Source organism: Sphaeramia orbicularis, chromosome 19 (assembly GCF_902148855.1).
Source record: "Sphaeramia orbicularis chromosome 19, fSphaOr1.1, whole genome shotgun sequence".
Classification (NCBI taxonomy): domain Eukaryota; kingdom Metazoa; phylum Chordata; class Actinopteri; order Kurtiformes; family Apogonidae; genus Sphaeramia; species Sphaeramia orbicularis.
The window spans coordinates 13,216,972-13,236,152 of NC_043975.1; the positions used below are offsets into that span (position 1 = coordinate 13,216,972).

The window sequence follows — 19,181 nt, forward strand, 5'->3', positions numbered from 1 at the left end:
GCTACTTACAGAGAGGAGATAAAGTTTTATTTTTCAAAATGTACTGTATGTCAAAAAAGAACATTATTTAAAAAAAATATTATCAAGTGTGTCTAAAGAACGCTAAGTGGTTTCCACTTTTTTGGATAAAACTTTGTGTTCTCCTTTAATTTGTAAACTTTTTGCGATTACAAAACATAATTTTAGCTGTTTATAGCATAACAAAATGTACATTAGTGTGATAAAATGTGAAAAAAATAATCATGCATTTATGTATTCCTGTATTTTACCCTTACGCGATAAGGTGCTGTGCTGGAAAACTTTGGAAATGACACTTAAAAGTTCAAGCAAAAAAAAAATCTGCCAATGGAACAAGTGAAAATGATCTTGGTAAGATTTCTTGACATAAGATTTTCAAAGTCTATTGTCTAAAAATAAGTTCTTATATCTCACTAAAAGTTACTCTTTAGGCGATTTTGTCTTATTTTAAGTGTGATGAGATATTTTTACTAGAAATGAGAAAAATACACTTAATTTTTTATCGTTTGTGCATGATCAGTACATTAAATATCAGAAAATACCTCATATTCATTGGAAAAATGCAAAATATGGATGATTATTTTATAATAAATAGTGGCAAATCACTAAAGAAGTGTTAAATATAGAGAAAAAAAACCATTTGAGAACTACAATAAAAATAGCACTGGGTCTTTATGGGTTAATATGAGCAGTGTTCTACAATTAAATGCTGTTGAGGAACCATTATGGTGCAACGATTGATCATTTAACAACAACCGCCTTCACCGGGGGCCGTCACCATGACAATAACCCATACTGTCACCATTGTTTTGTTCACACTCTGCCATCATTTACCGCTGAACGCTTTCTTCCAGATTACATAACGTAAGTGTTTATAGCAGGAAATCGTGGGTCAAGGAGCACCGTCTAGTCCAGGGGTGTCAAACATGCGGCCCGGGGTCCAAAACCGGCCCGCCAAAGGGTCCAATCTGGCCCGCGGGATGAATTACTCAAAGAAAAAAATTACACTGAAGATATTAACAATCAAGGATGTCAAAATAAATTTAGTTCAGTTCCATCTAAAGTGGGTTAGACTAGTAAAATACTATCATAATAAACTATAAATAACGAAAACCACATATTTTTCTCTTTGTTTTAGTGTAAAAAAAGTAAAATTGCACAAAAATGTTAACATTTACAGATTAGCTTTTTACAAAAAATGTAAAAAACCTGAACAAATATGAACAACCTGAAACATCTTAGGAGATTTAAGAGTAATTGTACCAATATTCTGTCTGTTATTAAATGTTTTGTGTATTTTTAGATCCACTGTGATCTGTACATTGTAATGAACATGTAAAAATGAGAAGCTGAGGCCAAGTAATGGCATAAATTGTTAAAATTACACTTTTTTTTCTTAATAAATTTCATTTTGGTCGTGGTTTGTTCATGTTTTTCTACATTTTCTTCAAGGATAATTTGTAGATGTAAAAATTTTAATAATATAATCTTACTTTTTTCACTCTAAAACATAGAAATTAGACATACAAATTTTGGAACTGATATTACTTATGTGTTATTATGTTATTATTTTAATGATCCGGCCCACTGCAGGTCATATTAGGCTTTATGTGGCCCCTGAACTAACATGAGTTTGACACCCCTGGTCTAGTCCGTCATGCTTCTCCGCTATGACACACAAAACTTTACGACTCTACAATTATCCGACCTGATGCAATGACCAGCAGAACAGACCATAATACTGCGTAGTCTGAACCTGATGTGAGTTTTGCTACGAGAGATTATCAAGCACATTTTTCGGTACTTTTACTTTTTTTTTTTCATCCCAAATATTGCGATTCATGGCTATCTTGCTGACAAAAAACACACCCAAGTTGTTGGAAGTATCCCATAACTGCAACCCAGCCAGAGTATCCGAACTGTTTTGGTTCACAAGCCACTTATATGAATAAATTAAATCTGTTTACCACTTCCCTGCGCCTTGACGGCTCAGCTGAGAGGCTGTGTAAAGCTGTGAGGGTTCATGATCCATTTGTTCTGCTGTGATGGTGGGATAAAGCTAATCATTGTCTACTCCTCTCCCCCTCTGACTGTTTTTATCCCTCGCAGCAGAGGCACACAACTCCTCTGTGTTATATTAACAGGCTAGCGAGTGTATTTGAAGAAGCCGAGCGTCTGAAATAATGTGTAAATTCGTAACTGTGCGACTGTGACAGTTCAAAGAGCAATCCCTCTCACGGTTCTTTTCATCCGGCGTCATTTAGCATCTTCGGTTTTTGTCATTAAGTTAAATCCGCCCTCCTTTTTTTTTTTTTTTTTTTTTTTTTCGAGGTACACTTATGTAACATGATCACGTAATGAGACGAACATGGACGCCGCCTGACGGGAGACGCTCCTGTCCTCGGCGGGGTGCCACGTGGAAACAAAGCCTTTAAAGTGGTGGTACGCTGGGAAGAAAAACATTGTTTTACCCCAGAGGTGGGCTGATAGCACTGTGAAAAGCCCATTTGAAGAGGTAGGCCTCATCTGTCACTGGGCAATGGAGGAGGCAGCCATGCAGAAGCCCCCTGATTATAAAGAGATAATTTCATCCAATCCTCTGGTGGTGCTCCATCGCCTCACCGCCATACTCCACTGCCTTTCATATTTGTTCCCAGCCTGCATCTCCTCACCCGTTTCGTTTTATTACAGCTCCCACTCAATACATATATTTTAGCTCCCCCTTGAATAGGAAACGAAAGCAGGTCTCCCCCCCCCCCCCCCATGTGCCTTTTGTTGTGAAGGAATCTACAACTTGTTGTGTAATACCAGCAGTGTTGGGAGTAACGCTCTACAAAAGTAATGGATTACTTTGTGCTATAACACAGTGGTGTAAGACATTACTAATTTTATTTATTTATTTATTTTGAACGTGCAAAGAAAAAAAGTAAAACAAAATGAAGCAAAAATAACATTTAAATGAACAGAATCCGTGTATCATTCGTTCATTCGTAGCTGCTTAATTATAGTGAAATATTCCTCCAGTTCGGCCATGATTCCATTTGTTTATTTTTTCCCTAGTAACAACTACTTCCGGGTCAGACAACTTAACTATATTGAAAATAGAAAAATCGGATGAAACGGTCGTTATCCTTTTTTTTTTTCATTTTTCATTTGAGCACAAAATCGGGAAATGTAAAAACAAACAGTTATCCGTTTTTGATTCTGGTTTTGAAAATGAACAAAAAAAAAAGTTTTTTTTTTAAATTTTTGGATTTAAATTGATAAGTGAATGAGCGAATGATACACGGATTGAACAGAATCTATCTTCAAGTACGTGCAAGTCTGAATTTTGTATGGTCGAAAAGGAGTAGGAAGAAGTATAAATATATTTAATCCTACCCCTCAAGTGCTTTTACACCTTTATCACTAACTTAATACAACAATCAAACAATACATTTGTCCTAATTTTATCATTCAACCACAACAAATACATAATGCAGTAACTGATATACACAACAATATGTTCATGGCAGTACAGTCATACAAACAGACTCAACAATTCAACAATTTTCTTCAATAATTACAGCGCATTTATCAATACAACACCATCCATAAACAAACAGCCCTCATTGTCATTATTAAAAACTGTACCTCTCAAGAATCAATTCTTTATATCTTTTTTAAAAAAACTGAATTATGTTTGATATTTGTTTTTATTTCCACGCACAATTTGTTCCACAATTTTGCTCCACAGATGGTGATACAGAAACTTTTTAACATAGTGCGTACTTTATAAATCTTTAAATTTAATTTTCCCCGTAAATCATAGCCTTGTCTAACATTTCTAATCAATTTAAGTAATATTTAACTTGGCACGTGTTCAATTGCGCTTATGTTACAACACACTTTTCACCCATAATTTAATTGTTCATTCATTCATTCATTCATTCATTCATTTTCTGAACCCGCTTTATCCTCACTAGGGTCACGGGGGTCACTTGGAGCCTATCCTAGCAACTTATGGGTGAAGGCGGGGTACACCCTGTACAAGTCGCCATTTTATTGCAGGGCCGACATATAAAGACGAACAATCACTCTCACATTCACACCTATGGGCAATTTAGAATAACTGATTAACCTATCAGTGCATGTGTTTGGATGGTGGGAGGAAGCTGTAAAGCCATAATTTAATTGCTGAAATGAAAAAAAAAAAAAAAAAATTAGCAAGACTTTGAGACCTTAAAGCAGCGTATGATGTTCGTCAGCAATTTTTCATCAAATCTGTAAAACTCGAGTGATAGCCTAAGTATCACGAATCTGTAAGTCTTTCCGTGATTTCGCACGTGAATTACTTCCCTCACTGTGAATAACTTCGAAGTTGACGCCATCACAAGCTGTCCGTTTGTTTACATACCAAACGGAAACCAAACTGACACTCAGGCCTTTTTGGAATTCCTCGCAGCCGCAGCAGCAAGAAGCAATGAAGTCGTTTCCGTGTTTGTTGCTGCTGCGGCCATACTGCGGCTGCGTGGAATTCCAAAAAGGCCCAAGTGTCGGTTGGTTTCGGTTTGTTATGTAAACAAATGGACTGGTTGTGATGGAGTTAACTTCGAAGTTGTTCACCTTGAAGGAAGTGATTCAGGTGCGTAATCATGGAAAGACTAATGGATTTGTGCTGCTTAGGTTATCGATCGGCTTTTAGAAATTTGATGAAAAATTGTTGACGGACGTCATACGCTGCTTTAAGGAATAAAAAATGTGTCAGGAAAGTTCCATTTCCTGTTGGTGTTCAGCCAGTGGGTGAAGACGGCAGAAGACAGTCCATTGTCCACATGGACGTATCCTCAGTACTAACCCTAAGCCTGCTTTAAGAAGCTAGTTAGCATTAGCATGATCCCTGTGATCAGCAATGACAAGATAAGCTAACATTTCTTTGACAAGTTAGAATTCCTTATTGATCGTGGCGTCCTTGGTGCCACGCCCCCTGTTTGAACATGTAAAATGTTGAAAAAAATGCAAGCATTCCTGCTGGGATTCGAACATCGTAGACTGTAATGTAACTTACTGAGCTATTCGTCCACATGTACCTCGGGGCGCAAATTTATGCATCCCAATCCTCTCCTGTTTTGTGTATTGGAGGGTCATTTTTTGACTTTTTTCAAGGGGGGGGTGCCATTTTTGACAAGACTCTGTATGTAACTCAAAAGTAAAACAGGACACATTACTATGATCAGGCAGTAATGTTGTAAGGTAAGGAATTCCTTTTAAATAACAGTAACAAGTAATATGTAATGGATTACATTTAGGAAGTAACTTGTACAACACTGAACGCCTGCCATTGCTGTAAATTAAGATCAGCACACTCCAGTATTGACACCTCCAGAGCGTGCAGCAGCAGCAGGATTTGCAGGGTAGCGAGACAGATAGGTCTGCATTAGGTAAAGGCAGCGAGAAAATAATAAATGATAACATCTGCAGGAATATGAATCGGGGAAGCTCATAATTGCATCTGTTGTCATCCTGGTTTTAATCTTTAATTTGGCTCTTGTTAGTCATTAAAGATATAACAAAGGACTAGTGTTTAATTAGAACAAGTGAATATCTGGAAATTAAATTACTCCCCAACACTGTCATCTCATGCCTTCTTAAAATTAAAAAAAGGAAGAGGTGTGTGGCCTTTTTATCGTTTCCCCGATCGGGAATTTACGTTTACGAGGAGGTCAGATGTTTTATTGCAATGTGTGTTTAACAGGAAAAGACAAACAAAAACGGAGGTGGTGAACGGCCCGGCCTTTTTTCTTTACTCTCATTTTAACTCGCCGTTGGAGGTAAGAGAGATGACACGGGGAGGGGAAGGAAAGGGAAGGGAAGGAGGGAAGAGAGACTGAGCGAGCAGGTCGACTCGCTCATCAATAACCACAAGGTCAGACAGGCAGTGGCGGGCTGAGTGGGCCCTGTTAGGAAGCAGCAGCTGAGGATTTGTTGAGCTTGTAAAGGCTTAAAGCAACACCACTCCGCCTTCTTTGTGCCACTAGCCAGGCCTTTGAAGGGCCAGGGAGACACCTGCTGGTGGCTGAGAGGCACGGTGGGGCTGGGGGACGAGTGGGTCCGATCAGCTGGTACTGAGTGGACGGAGGGCGGGGGGTGTGAAAGGGGGCGGGGGGGAGGGATGTTCCACTTCATCAGGGCTCATATCTAATAAAAATACTTGTGTTGTGTAATTGTGTGGGGTTTTTTTAGACTTTATTTTTATCTCCACATTTTATGATAGACAAAATGAACAACAACAACAACAACAAAAAGATATACCACAGCAATTAGAGCAGTGGTTCCCAACCTTTTTTGGCTCATGACCCCATTTTAACATCACAAATTTCTGGCGACTCCAGACATTCACAAAGGAGAGTTTTTTTGTTTTTTTTTGCTAAAATTAATTTGTTTTTGATCATGTAACAGTTTGCTATACTATGTTACAAATAAATGTTAATTTTAGAGGACATTTAGTCTCCATAATGTACAGGGGTTGGACAAAATAATGGAAACGCCTTCACCTCAAGATGATAATGCCCCAATCCATACAGCTAGAATTGTTAAAGAATGGCATGAGGAACATTCTAATGAAGTTGAGCATCTCGTATGGCCGGCACAGTCCCCAGACCTCAACATTATTGAGCATTTATGGTCAGTTTTAGAGATTCAAGTAAGACGTCGATTTCCACCGCCATCGTCTCTAAAAGAGTTGGAGGGTATTCTAACTGAAGAATGGCTTAAAATTCCTGTGGAAACAATTCACAAGTTGTATGAATCAATACCTCTGAGAATTGAGGCTGTAATTGCCGCAAAAGGCGGACCTACACCATATTAAATTATATTTTGTTGATTTTTTAAGGTGTTTCCATTATTTTGTCCAACCCCTGTATATTATTATGAACGGAGGCAGTAAAGCCAGGTGTAGATTACTGCACAAAGTGAGTTTCATTTTCCTTGGTCAGGATATGTACAGTCAGTCCAGCTTGGATTTACAAGGCTGACAATTAATACTGAACAAAAAATAACTCAAACTGTGAATTATGAAAGAGCTGCAGCATCTGAAACCGACCACAATGAACATTTGACAGATAAACAGTACCACAGTGCTTCAGTTTCAGCTTCAGAGTTTGTCATTATCTCTCTCAATTCACCATATATTTTTTTTATTAGTAAGTTTATATTTTTATTTTTTTATCAATTACTAGAAATTTCAGGCAACCCCATTTGAATTCCAGGCGAGCCCACGTGGGGTCCTGACCCCAAGGTTGAAAAACACTGAATTAGAGCATCCAGGTTCAGGAGGCAACAATTGCATAGTTTGAGTTATTGTTTATTAATTGTCAGTCTTGTAAATCCAAGCTGGACTGACTGTACATATCCTGACCAAGGAAAATAAAACTCTCCCTTTTTGCAGTAATCTACACCTGGCTTTTCTGCCTCCATCCATAATAATATACATTATATAGACTAAATGTCGTCTAAAATTTATGCTTATTTGTAACATAGTATAGAAAACTATTAGATGATTAAAAACAAATTAATTTTAGCTAAAAAAAAAAACTTTAAGAGGTTTAAATCCATTCAACTTAAACTTTTTCGTACTTTCGACTATGTCCACAAATTAGTAGAATATACTTAACATGTTACAGTAATGTAATAAAACTTAAATCATTTAAGTACATTGTAATGAAAGCATTTTAGTAAATACAAAGTCCGGGCTTACAGTGTCGAATTACATTTATAATCTGAGGTTTTATTGTATTTTCCCCACAAATTTTTCTTTATTTGTGTTTTTTAAACAGTTGCTCTCTTCCGTAGAAATACATGAAAATAATAAGTAAAAATAACTATCTGTTTGGCATTAAATAGTGATAGTGACTACACAGACAGTAGTGGCTGAATATTGGTAAGGATGTGTCCCTAGTAGGGGTGTAAGAAAATATCAGTTCTGCAATATATCGCAATATTTCGTTTCACAATACTGTATCGATATTAAAAAGTATGGTATTGATATTTTTAGGTATTTATTCAAATGCAGATATTGTGGAGGTTCATTTTTGGTTTTTTGTTTTTATTTTTTGTTTTTATTGTATTTATTCTTATTTAACACTCTTTTATTAAATAATGCTAGTTCCATTGTTGGGATTGCACAAAAATAATGTTATGATGTAAGTTCTGAACTAACAGAATATGCAGGATCTTAAACTGTAATGTCTGTAAAACATAATTTAAGTTTTAAAGCAGGAACATTTTGTGATATAGCATTAGATCCTGTTGGGATCAAATAAAGATGTGTTTAGTATTGGTGCATATTTCTGGTGTAATTCAATTCTTCCAGGAAATAATCTTCTAAAAAACAAACAAAACCAATAAAAAAATTGTGTTTTTCACAGTATCGTGATATATCATATCGTATCGTGATCCTAGTATTGTGATTTGTATCGTATCGCCAGATTCTTGCCGATACCCAGCCCTAGTCCATAGCGTCCCTACCCAATTCTACGCCCCTGCCCACTGTGTTCGCTGTATGTGTTGGTTTACTGAATCATTGTTTGCTTTTTTTTCCCCCCTGTACATTTTTTATACATTGGAGACCTAGAGTTTAACACCAGTGTTTAAATATTCATGTAAGAACTGATCATTGCACATTGCCAAATACCTTCTAAGTTACATCCCGTGAGATGAGCTCTCCTCAAATCTGAAAAGTCTATTTGCACGAGGCGCCGACAAACAAATGTGCTCCATCTGTAAACAGAGGCAGAGGGGAAAACTCTTGTGATGTCTCTCTTTTTTTTTTATGAGCTTTCTAATTTATGGAGAGGAATGCACTAGTGTGCCCTTCTCTCCTCTCAAGTACAGGCATGAGCAGCTCCAATAGGTAGCATAAAAGCTCTTTAGCCGTCTAGTGGAGTAGATTACTGGCCCTGCCGTTAAATCCAGCTAGAGACCCCTAAGTGAGCATTATCAGTGTGGTGCAGCATGCCCGCCTGCTTGCTCTTTCTCTCCCCTCATCTCACCGGTACTTTGTGCACAGAAATTCCTCGCCGTGTGATGGTAATGGAGAAAGATGGCGTGCGGATGGGGAGGGGTCTGAGTGATGGGTTTGAGAGATGATGCACTGCAGGAGGAGATGCCCTGTGCGGCGGCGAAGGAGGGGGAAGATTTAGACAGAATGAGATAAAGAGTATAGACAAGGTAGGTGGAAGGAAGAAGACGGAAGAAGATGCCCCTTTTACTGCGAACATTTCTGATATATGTGCTTATTAATTCACTCAGAAGCTGCTGGTCACTGTGAGTTACAGCCACCACCCCCCCACCACTGCCTTTCCAGTGTGATATTTACTTATTTGACGCTGAATGCAACATTAAATCAAACCCCCCCGCAGGCAGAATTGATAACCTTTAATGTAGCATGTAGTAGAGCCCGACCGATTAATCGGCCGGCCGATTAATCAGGCCGATTATAGCTTATCACCAATTAATCAACATCGGTCAATATGTAGCCGATGTAGCCGATATATTAACTTTTTTTACTGCGTGGAGATTCTGACGCTCGCTGCTTCTGTGTGTGTGTGCTGCCCGGAGAATAAAAGGAACTTTAAAGCGAGTTAGTTTCACTTTCACTCCTGCTCAGACAATGCCCCCCCCCCCCCCCCCCAAAAAAAAAAAAAATCACGGACCCTCCCCCTCATCTTATGAAGTATTCACCCCCCCACACACCCCCATGTCCGTGCACTTCCTGTCTACCTCACAGTTTCATTCTGCAGACAGGCCTGGGTGTTCATAGTGCAGGGGAGACTGGGGACAGTTGTAACACGGGTCAGTTGTAACTCTTGCAGTTGCTCCAATCAGGAACAACTTAGGACTCACATAATTCACTCTGCACATGCTCAGTTTAGTCCTTAGTCCACATAAGAAGTTGTCGTCCCGTGAGGCAGACACATCCAAATTTGTGAGTGAAAACATAATTGTGTGGTCAGTCATATTTTTTGCTCTAATTATTTTTGTGATTGCATAGTTTGTATTTGAAAGTTGTGTAAATTATATTTGTGAGATAAACACAGATTTATGCAACTGTTTATCCACCTGTCCACAATTATCTAATATAGGATTATTATAGCCTATGTAGATCAGTGTTCTTATTTCATATATCGGCCAATATATTGGTTATCGGCCAATATCGGATATCGGCCGATATATTGGATATCGGCGTCTTTTATCCCCCAATATCGGTATCGGCCCCAAAAATCCCATATCAGTCGGGCTCTAGCATGTAGTACTTTTTAACTTGTGATGATCTTATGCTGCATGTCAGATCACAGTCTCATTGTTTGCCTTCTGTGAGAAAAAAAAAAAAAAAAAAAAGGTTTTCCATAAGCTGCTGCTCCAAAATCAATAGTGCTCTGTAAGGGCTTTTTGTTGGAGGAGCCCTTATGTCGCTGAAGTAAAGAGGAAGAAGGGGGAGAAGTGAAATGTAGAGCATGTCTGGGCCCAGATAATTGTTAACCAAAGATTACATAATGGCTAAGTAATGTAAACAGAGAAGCACATGCCAACTTAATGTTCTCATAAGACAGGATGGAAGGATTTCTGGCACTTTTAGGAGGTAATGCCGACAATAACCAATGGTGGCTCGTCAATAGAGGGTGCTAAATCTTACATGGAGAAGAAGACGACAGGAATCACCTAAAATAATTTTAGAAATGCATTAATATTTAGAAGAAAGAAAGTAATATTTAAATGAAAGAGCTATTCACTCTCAAAAATACAGGTATGAGATCAGAACATTTATGTACCTATAAGTGCATTTTTTAAGAATGTTCTCTCAAAAGTACAATATTGGGCTTTAGGAGGCCAGAATTGCAGCTTTAGACTATGAAAAAGGGTCCAAAGTTATGTAAAGTACAAATTTGTACTATAAGGTACCCTGCAGCTTTAAAAAAAAATGTGTGTAGACCATGAGAATAGGCTATAGGCTAGGAGAACTGAACAGTAGGTCTAATTAGAGTTCAAACATTAGGCTTAGCGCATTATTTATTATATATCATACTGTAATTACTCTATGTTATATTTAATAATAATTTGTTTTCATCATTTAATTTTCTATGTGAAGATCATAATTTACCAAAGTCTCATTACTTTAGATATCTGCAGGTTCGGAGTTTTGCCTGTAAATTTTTTTCAGAGTATGCATTTCCACCTTCTAAAGACCTATTGTACTGTCCACTGTAGTAACCACTATGCATGAAAGGGTTAAGAAGACAGATAACACGAAACTTTTTTTTTTTTTTTTTTCATTTAGGCTAGTTACTTTTTCATAGAAGTGCCACAACCAATGAAATAGGTTCCAGATCCAACATTGGAGTTGCCAGATTCGGCTCGAATTAAGCCCTGATTTTACCCCAGCGATAAGGTGAGGTGCTGGAAAAATCAGAAAATGACCTTTAAAAGTGCTTGAAAAGTGCTTGAATTTGACCTTGGTAAATGTTTTCGAACCCTGGTGGTTACAGTGCAGCTGAAAACCAACTTACATACTGTGTGCGCCTCACCAAAAAAAAAAAAAATTCTCCTTTTTAAGCGTTTTAGACTGTTCCTATAATGTCCATGTTTCCCTTAAACTTGACCTTAAAATGCATCTGAACACAAGATTTTTGTGTAAGTTTTAAGGGGAATAAAGATTAATAAGACAGATTTTTTTTCATTTAGGCTTTTTATTTTTTCATAGAGGTGCCAGATCCAATGAAATAGGTTCTGGATCCAACACCGAAGATCTAGATCCAGATCTGGCTGGATCCAGCTCAAATTAAGCCCTGATTTTACCCCAGCGATAAGGTGCTGTGCTGGAAAAATCAGAAAATGACCCTTAAAAGTGCTTGAAAAGTGCTTGAATTTGACCTTGGTAAATGTGTATGAACCCTGGTGGTTACAGTGCAGCTGAAAACCACCTTATATACTGTGTGCACCTCACCAAAAAAAAATCATTTCACTAGCCGCCACCGCTGACAGCCTGGCAGGCTCTCCTCAGACTGTGTGAGTGTGTGTGTTCATTTTCACCCCGGGGTGTTTTAAACATGGTCAGACATCCTCTGTAAGTCGACCAGTTTGTCCCCTCTGAAGGTGTACAGCGGCGTTCGGGGCGACCGCCAGGGCTTGTTAAGGGTGTCACCAGAGCTGAGAGGAATGTCATCCTCTGGGCTCTCTGAGGTGCTTGTCACCTGCCAAATCAATATCTCCCTGTTCAGCTCACTCTCAGCGCCAACGTGCACAGTCACACACACACACATGCATGCACGTACACACACACACACTCTCGCTAACCTGCAATATCCTGGTGGTGATGGGATTGGCAGCTTCCTGGGGTAGAGGCGAGCTTTAACACTTGTCTTTGTGTGTGTTGCAGAGCGCTCCAGTTTAATGGCTGGCAGGTAGAGGCCAAAGAGGGACAATCAACATGAACTCGATACCGTCGATGGACAGACACATACAGCAGACCAATGACCGTCTGCAGTGTATCAAACAGGTGAGGTTACACTGGTCTGCAATTTTTTTTTAGAAATGATTTGCTTCAGACATTAAATGTGCTAAATGTTACGTATTTTAATAAGATTACAGGGTGGGGAAGCAAAATTTAAAATGGTTTGAGGCAGGGATTGAAAGACAGTGTATGACCAATTAGTTTATTGAAAGTCATGAGAATTTATTTGCCACAAGAAAATTGACATAATAGAAAATGTTTTTATTCTACAGGGTGGGGAAGCAAAATTTACAAGGAACATTTAGTTGTTTTTTCTCAGCAGGCACTACGTTAGTTGTTTTGAAACCAAACATATAGTGATGTCATAATCATACCTAACACTATTATCCATACCTTTTCAGAAACTTTTGCCCATATGAGTAATCAGGAAAGCAAACGTCAAAGAGTGTGTGATTTGCTGAATGCACTCGTCACACCAAAGGAGATTTCAAAAATAGTTGGAGTGTCCATAAAGACTGTTTATAATGGAAAGAAGAGAATGACTATGAGCAAAACTATTACGAGAAAGTCTGGAAGATACTATTAAAGAAGAATGGGAGAAGTTGTCACCTGAATATTTGAGGAACACTTGCGCAAGTTTCAGGAAGCGTGTGAAGGCAGTTATTGAGAAAGAAGGAGGACACATAGAATAAAAACATTTTCTATTATGTAAATTTTCTTGTGGCAAATAAATTCTCATGACTTTCAATAAACTAATTGGTCATACACTGTCTTTCAATCCCTGCCTCAAAATATTGTAAATTTTGCTTCCCCACCCTGTATGTGTCCTCCTGCAGAACTGCAGAAACTGCAGAAAAAGCGACTTTTTCTGAAAAGAAATCAATAACTGAATGTAAAACCCAGTGTGTCCATCCACTGTCATTGATCCAACTCCATGGGTTTTACTGGTGAATCAATGTTGTAGAAGATGACGATGTTTCCACGGTAACTACAGAGCCTCTGAATGTCCAAATGGGTCATATCTGATGACCATGAAAAGATGACAAACTGTATTTTACACCAATTATTTACATGTATTGATAAGATTAGTGGACCAACAGGTATTAAATGTTTTAGATCAGTAGATGGTTTTGGTTGACGGTGGATGTTTGGGTCTTTATGGGTTAAAATAAAACTCAAGCACTTTTCAGACCTTGAAAACACAACATTTTCAAGGATTTCAAGCACCTGTACAAACCCTGCATAATACAGGTGGAACACACCCTCTACATGCCAATCCCTCCATGTACATTGTACCAAAAGGATATTCATTTAGAGGAGTGTGTGTTCTTATTACCTATACGTCAATGCTCGTCTCTTGAGCTCAGACGTTCCTCTGTTTGCTCCCTCAACGCCGTCCCCGTCTCTCGCTTTACCTCACCTTGTCGGTCTTTCCTCCGCGTCCAATAACTAGGAACTAATTGTATTAATAGATTTAGTGAACCAAAAGGTATTAAAAAGAGTTTGGATCAGTCGATGGTTTTGGTTGTTAGTGGATGTTTGGGTCTTTATGGGTTAAATTACCCCATAAAGACCCAAACAGCTACTATGGGATGAATTTGTGAGAAGTCGAAATTACACTGAAGATATTTAAAATCAATCATTTTAGTTTAGGGGCCATATAAAGCCCTACTTCTGTCTCAAGTGGGTTGGATGAGTAAAATATTACCCTAATAACATACTGATAATGATAACTCTAAATTTTTCCTCTGTTTTTGCTTATGTTATTCACATTTTTTAAAAGGATAGTTTGTAGATGCAAACATTTTCAACATGTAATTTTACTTTTTTTTTTTTTTTTTTACTTTATTTTGTCATAAATTCATCATTATTGTAAAAAAACCCAAGTGCTTTCATCTCTGCTGTTGTTACTTTGCATCACTACTATCTTTGTGTTATCACGTTGCCTTTTGCAGATGCTTAGAGATATAGATAGATATCGTATTCGCAGAGTTTGAAGTCATGTACAGACTGCGGTGCCGTTGTCTGATTTCCTGCTCCAGCTGAGGTCAGGCGACTGTTGCACAAATGTACTTGAAAAGGCATGTTTAATGATTTTCTTCTATCCACCCATTATGCAAATAATTGAAGAAGTTATGCAACACAAGCGCGATTGTAATGCTATTATTGAACTTAGGAGCAGTTATGTGTCACTGAAGTACATTAGAGACAGATGTAAAGTGGTTATAGTAATGTCTCTGTCACATTTAAGCCCAACGCGACATAAAAGTCACAAAGCTGCATAAAAGTCCCTTTTATTTTTCAAGGCTCTCTGTATTCATCGCTATTGAAGAATAACTTCTGATTACATTCACTTACAAGTGTTCGAATACTTACATCTTCACTGCACTCATCTGATAATAGTAGTTATTCAACTCCATATCATAATGCTGAATAAAAACATTAATGAGATGATCAAACATTAGATTCACTGCATTTTTTTCAGGCTGAGGGAAATACTTTTACTACAACAGAAACAAGTGGTTCCAGGCAAAACGAACCCCGCCCCTCGCACATATTGTAGCTTATTTTGGCATCGATCCAGCTGATCTCATCATGTCAATGCGTGTGAGGATGTCAGTATATCAGTTGCCTCTATATATGTGCCAAGTTTGAAGTAAATTGAAACAAAATTGATGTTTTTATAGACGTGAGAAATTTTGCCCATTATAAGTAAATGGGAGGAAAAAAATGTAAAAAAATTAATTACAAATTTTAGCTTTGACCTACTTTTCCCAAAATTTTATGACAGTTATTTTGAGGCACAGGCAATATATAAGCCAAATTTAGTATGACTTAAAGCAAGCCTTTGCTGCTACATAAATTTGAAATTCTGCCTATTATAAGTAAATGGGAGGGAAAAAAAAGATGTAAAAAAATTCATTAAAAATTCTAACTTTGACCTACTTTTCCCAAAATGTCATGACATCTATTCTGGGTCACTGGCAATCTATAACCCCAATTTAGTATGAATTCAACCAATGGTTTTGCTGCTACAGACGTTTGAAATTTCGCCCATTATAAGTAAATGGGAAAAAAAGATTTTAAAAATTCTTAAAAAATTGAAAGTTTGACTTATTTTTCCCCAAATTTAATGACATTTTTTCTGGCTCACTGGCAATCTATAAACCCAATTTTGTATGAATTCATGTACCAGTTTTGCTGCTACAGACATTTGAAATTTTGCCCATTGTGAGTAAATGGGAAAAAAAAAAAAAAAAAAAAAAGATTTGAAAAATTCATAAAAAATTTAAACTTTGACCTACTGTTCCCAAAATGTAGTGAGATCTTTTCTGGGCCACTGGCAATATATAAACCAAATTTTGTAGGAGTTCAACTCACAGTTTTATTGCTAGAGTGTTAACAACAAACAAAGAAACAAATCGAACCAAAAACCATACCCCTTGCTTTCCCTTTGGGGGGGGGGGGGGCAGGGTAATAAAGCAGTTCAAGTGTCTTTAGAAATCACAATATACTTAAAAGTTAATAAAACATCACAACTATTGGGGTTTGTGTATTTGGTTGGCAACTTTTTTTTTTACCTCCTCAATGATAAAAATGAGCACAAAATCAAGTATACAGCTTTAATGCTAATGCTAATGCTAATGGGACACTGTTGTATACCCTACATGGTCAAAAAATGTGGAGAAGGCGCTCTTAGGAATTTTCCACTCCCATCCAAAAAGCACAGAGGCAGAAGTAAAGTGGCCCCTGATGTTGCTGATCATCCCCAAGGTGTTGGATGGGGTTGAGGTCAAAGCTCTGTGTGGACATGCCAAGTCCTTCCATAACAAACTGAGAGGAATGTGTCTTCACTGAGGTGGGGCTGAAGAAACTAGTGAGTCCATATGTTTTTGAGCACATGTTCTATTTACTTTTTACACTTATTTATCTTTATTTAGTCTTGAAGGTTCAGGGTAGTTCCTCAAAATCTAAAATAATACCAGAAAAAGAGAAAATGTAACTAAAACAAGAGACCTAAACAAGTTTTGGTGAACTTCTGATCCATTAATCCTATGAATATATGTAAATAATTCAGGTAAAATACTGCTTCTCAGCTTTTCAGTGCATCAGATATGGACATTTACAGGCTCCATAGTGAATGTGGAAACACCGTTGTCTTCTGCAACATTGGTTCACCGGTAAAACCCATGGAGTTGGATAATAACAGTGGTTGGAGGTGCTTGTTTTTACGTTCAGTTAAGGATATATTTTGTTGAAAATGTCACTTTTTCTTCAGTTATAATAACCATTGAATTGACTCTTTTATGATCTATGTGCTCAGTTAATGAAAAACCTGATTTTCACTCAAAAATGCAGATGATAATATAATAATAAATGAAGATAAATGACTTTGGAAAAGTTGAAAGTAGAGGGAAATTCATTTGGGACTCTATAAAAATACTTATAGGTGTTTAAAGGTAAACATCATAACATTTGTTTATACAATTTTTTTTTAAACCTTTAGAGCTTTTAGCATTTAGAAGGTTTCCAACAGCTCTAGAATAGCTGTCCACTGTAGTGACCACTATGCATGAAAGGGTTGAAGTTGAGGGTTATAGAAAAAGAGAAAACTGAAGAAAAAGTGAATTTTTAAGCAAACCCATCATTAACTGAACATAAACCAAGTGTCTCCATCCACTGTCATTTATCAAACTCAGTGGGTTTTACCGGTGAATCAATGTTGTAGAAGATGACGGTGTTTCCACGGTAACTACGGAGCCTCTGAACGTCCAAATGGTTCATATCTGATGACCATGAAAAGACGAAGAACTGCATTTTACACCAGTTATTTACATGTATTGATAGGATTAGTGGATCAGCAGATATTAAACGGTTTAGATCAGTAGATGCTTTTGGTCACCAGTGGATGTTTGGGTCTTTATGGGTTAATATGAGTAATAAGAAAACAGACGAAAAGTGGCTGCAGTTGGAACATAGAGAAAGTAAATAATAGTAAATGTTGTTGATAAAAACAAAAAAAGGAAACTTGATTTTTTTAAAATATATATATGTCTGACACTGTTACACGATGTTGTCTATTCATGTATTAATAGGATTAGTGGATCAACAGGTTTTAAACAGTTTGGATCAGTAGATGCTTTTGGTTGTTTGGGTCTTTATGGGTTAAATGTCCTTGTTTGCCTTCATATACGCCTGCAGTATGAGGCTAATCTGTTAGCTTCCATGAACAGGACTGTAGTGTGACCGGGGTCAAAGATCAGAGGCTCCTCTCCCTCCCCTCCCCCCTCTGTCCCCCATCATCACCATTCCTTCTCCCTCCTCCACCGCTGACTTCCAGCAATTCCTTTTGTTCTGCTCTCACCACCGTTTACTGCAGGGACAAATCTCTGGCAGAATTAAACAGACATACTTGTGTAACCCCGGGCTACAGGGCGCTCACTTTGATCTCTTTTCGTTACTGACGGCCCGTTTTGTTTCTGGGCTCTGCTCCGCTGAAGTTCAACCTCCTGAAAAGTCCATCAGAAACAAAGCCTTGGGGATGACGTATATATAAAACGCAAGTGTGGGCATGGCAAATTGTTTTAGCCTCAGCAGGGTGTTCCTAGTTATTGGACGCGGAGGAAAGACCGACAAGGTGAGGTAAAGCGAGAGACTGGTGACCAAAAGCATCTACTGATCTAAACTGTTTAATATGTGCTGATCCACTAATCCTATCAATACATGTAAATAACTGGTGTAAAATGCAGTTAGTCTTCTTTTCATGGTCATCAGATATGAACCATTTGGACGTTCAGAGGCTCCGTAGTTACCATGGAAACACCGTCATCTTCTACAACATTGATTCACCGGTAAAACCCACTGAGTTTGATAAATGACAGTGGATGGAGACACTTGGTTTATGTTCAGTTAATGATGGATTTGCTTAAAAATTCACTTTTTCTTCAGTTTTCTGTTTCTGTAACCCTCAACTTCAACCCTTTCATGCATAGTGGTCACTACAGTGGACAGCTATTCTAGAGCTGTTCTCTTGTGTATTCATGGATTTTGTTTTAGTTTCATATCAGCCGACACATTGAACACTTATGCATCATCCAATACACTGCAATTAATAACATTACTGTAACTTTGCTGTTCTTGATAAACCTGATCTAACTTGTTTGAGTGTAAATCAGTTCCTTGTTATTGCTATTAGACTGGAACTAACAAGAAAAATCTTTCTTTTTTTTTTTTTTTGGCCTATTATCTCCATAAAGTGAGTTATAACTAGCATTAGAATAAGTGAAAATGTGAGAAAACATCAGATTAGTAGCATTAAAACGCTTTTATTTCATAGTTTTCACACAGTATATCAGTAAATACATGTTTCTTTGCTTCAAAAATTAAACACATGGTGCCCAGCTGAATAGACATTTTTGAGGGAGCAAACAGAGGAACGTCTGAGCTCAAGAGACGAGCATTGACGTATAGGTAATAAGAACACACACTCCTCTAAATGAATATCCTTTTGGTACAATGTACATGGAGGGATTGGCATGTAGAGGGTGTGTTCCACCTGTATTATGCAGGGTTTGTACAGGTGCTTGAAATCCTTGAAAATGTTGTATTTTCAAGGTCTGAAAAGTGCTTGAGTTTTATTTTAACCCATAAAGACCCAAACATCCACCGTCAACCA

At 37.7% G+C, this 19,181-nt stretch overlaps 1 protein-coding gene across 2 annotated transcripts in view; it reads left to right on the top strand.

Annotated features, from left to right (window-relative positions):
* LOC115439501 (zinc finger MIZ domain-containing protein 1-like) overlaps window positions 1-19,181 on the top strand; it is a 380,932-nt gene that overhangs the window by 239,214 nt on the left and 122,537 nt on the right. For both annotated transcript variants that reach the window (XM_030163314.1, XM_030163315.1), the window contains one exon: window positions 12,431-12,550. In XM_030163314.1, coding sequence (XP_030019174.1) covers window positions 12,482-12,550 — 69 coding nt within the window. In that variant the 5' untranslated portion in view covers window positions 12,431-12,481. The remainder of the gene's footprint in view (window positions 1-12,430; window positions 12,551-19,181) is intronic.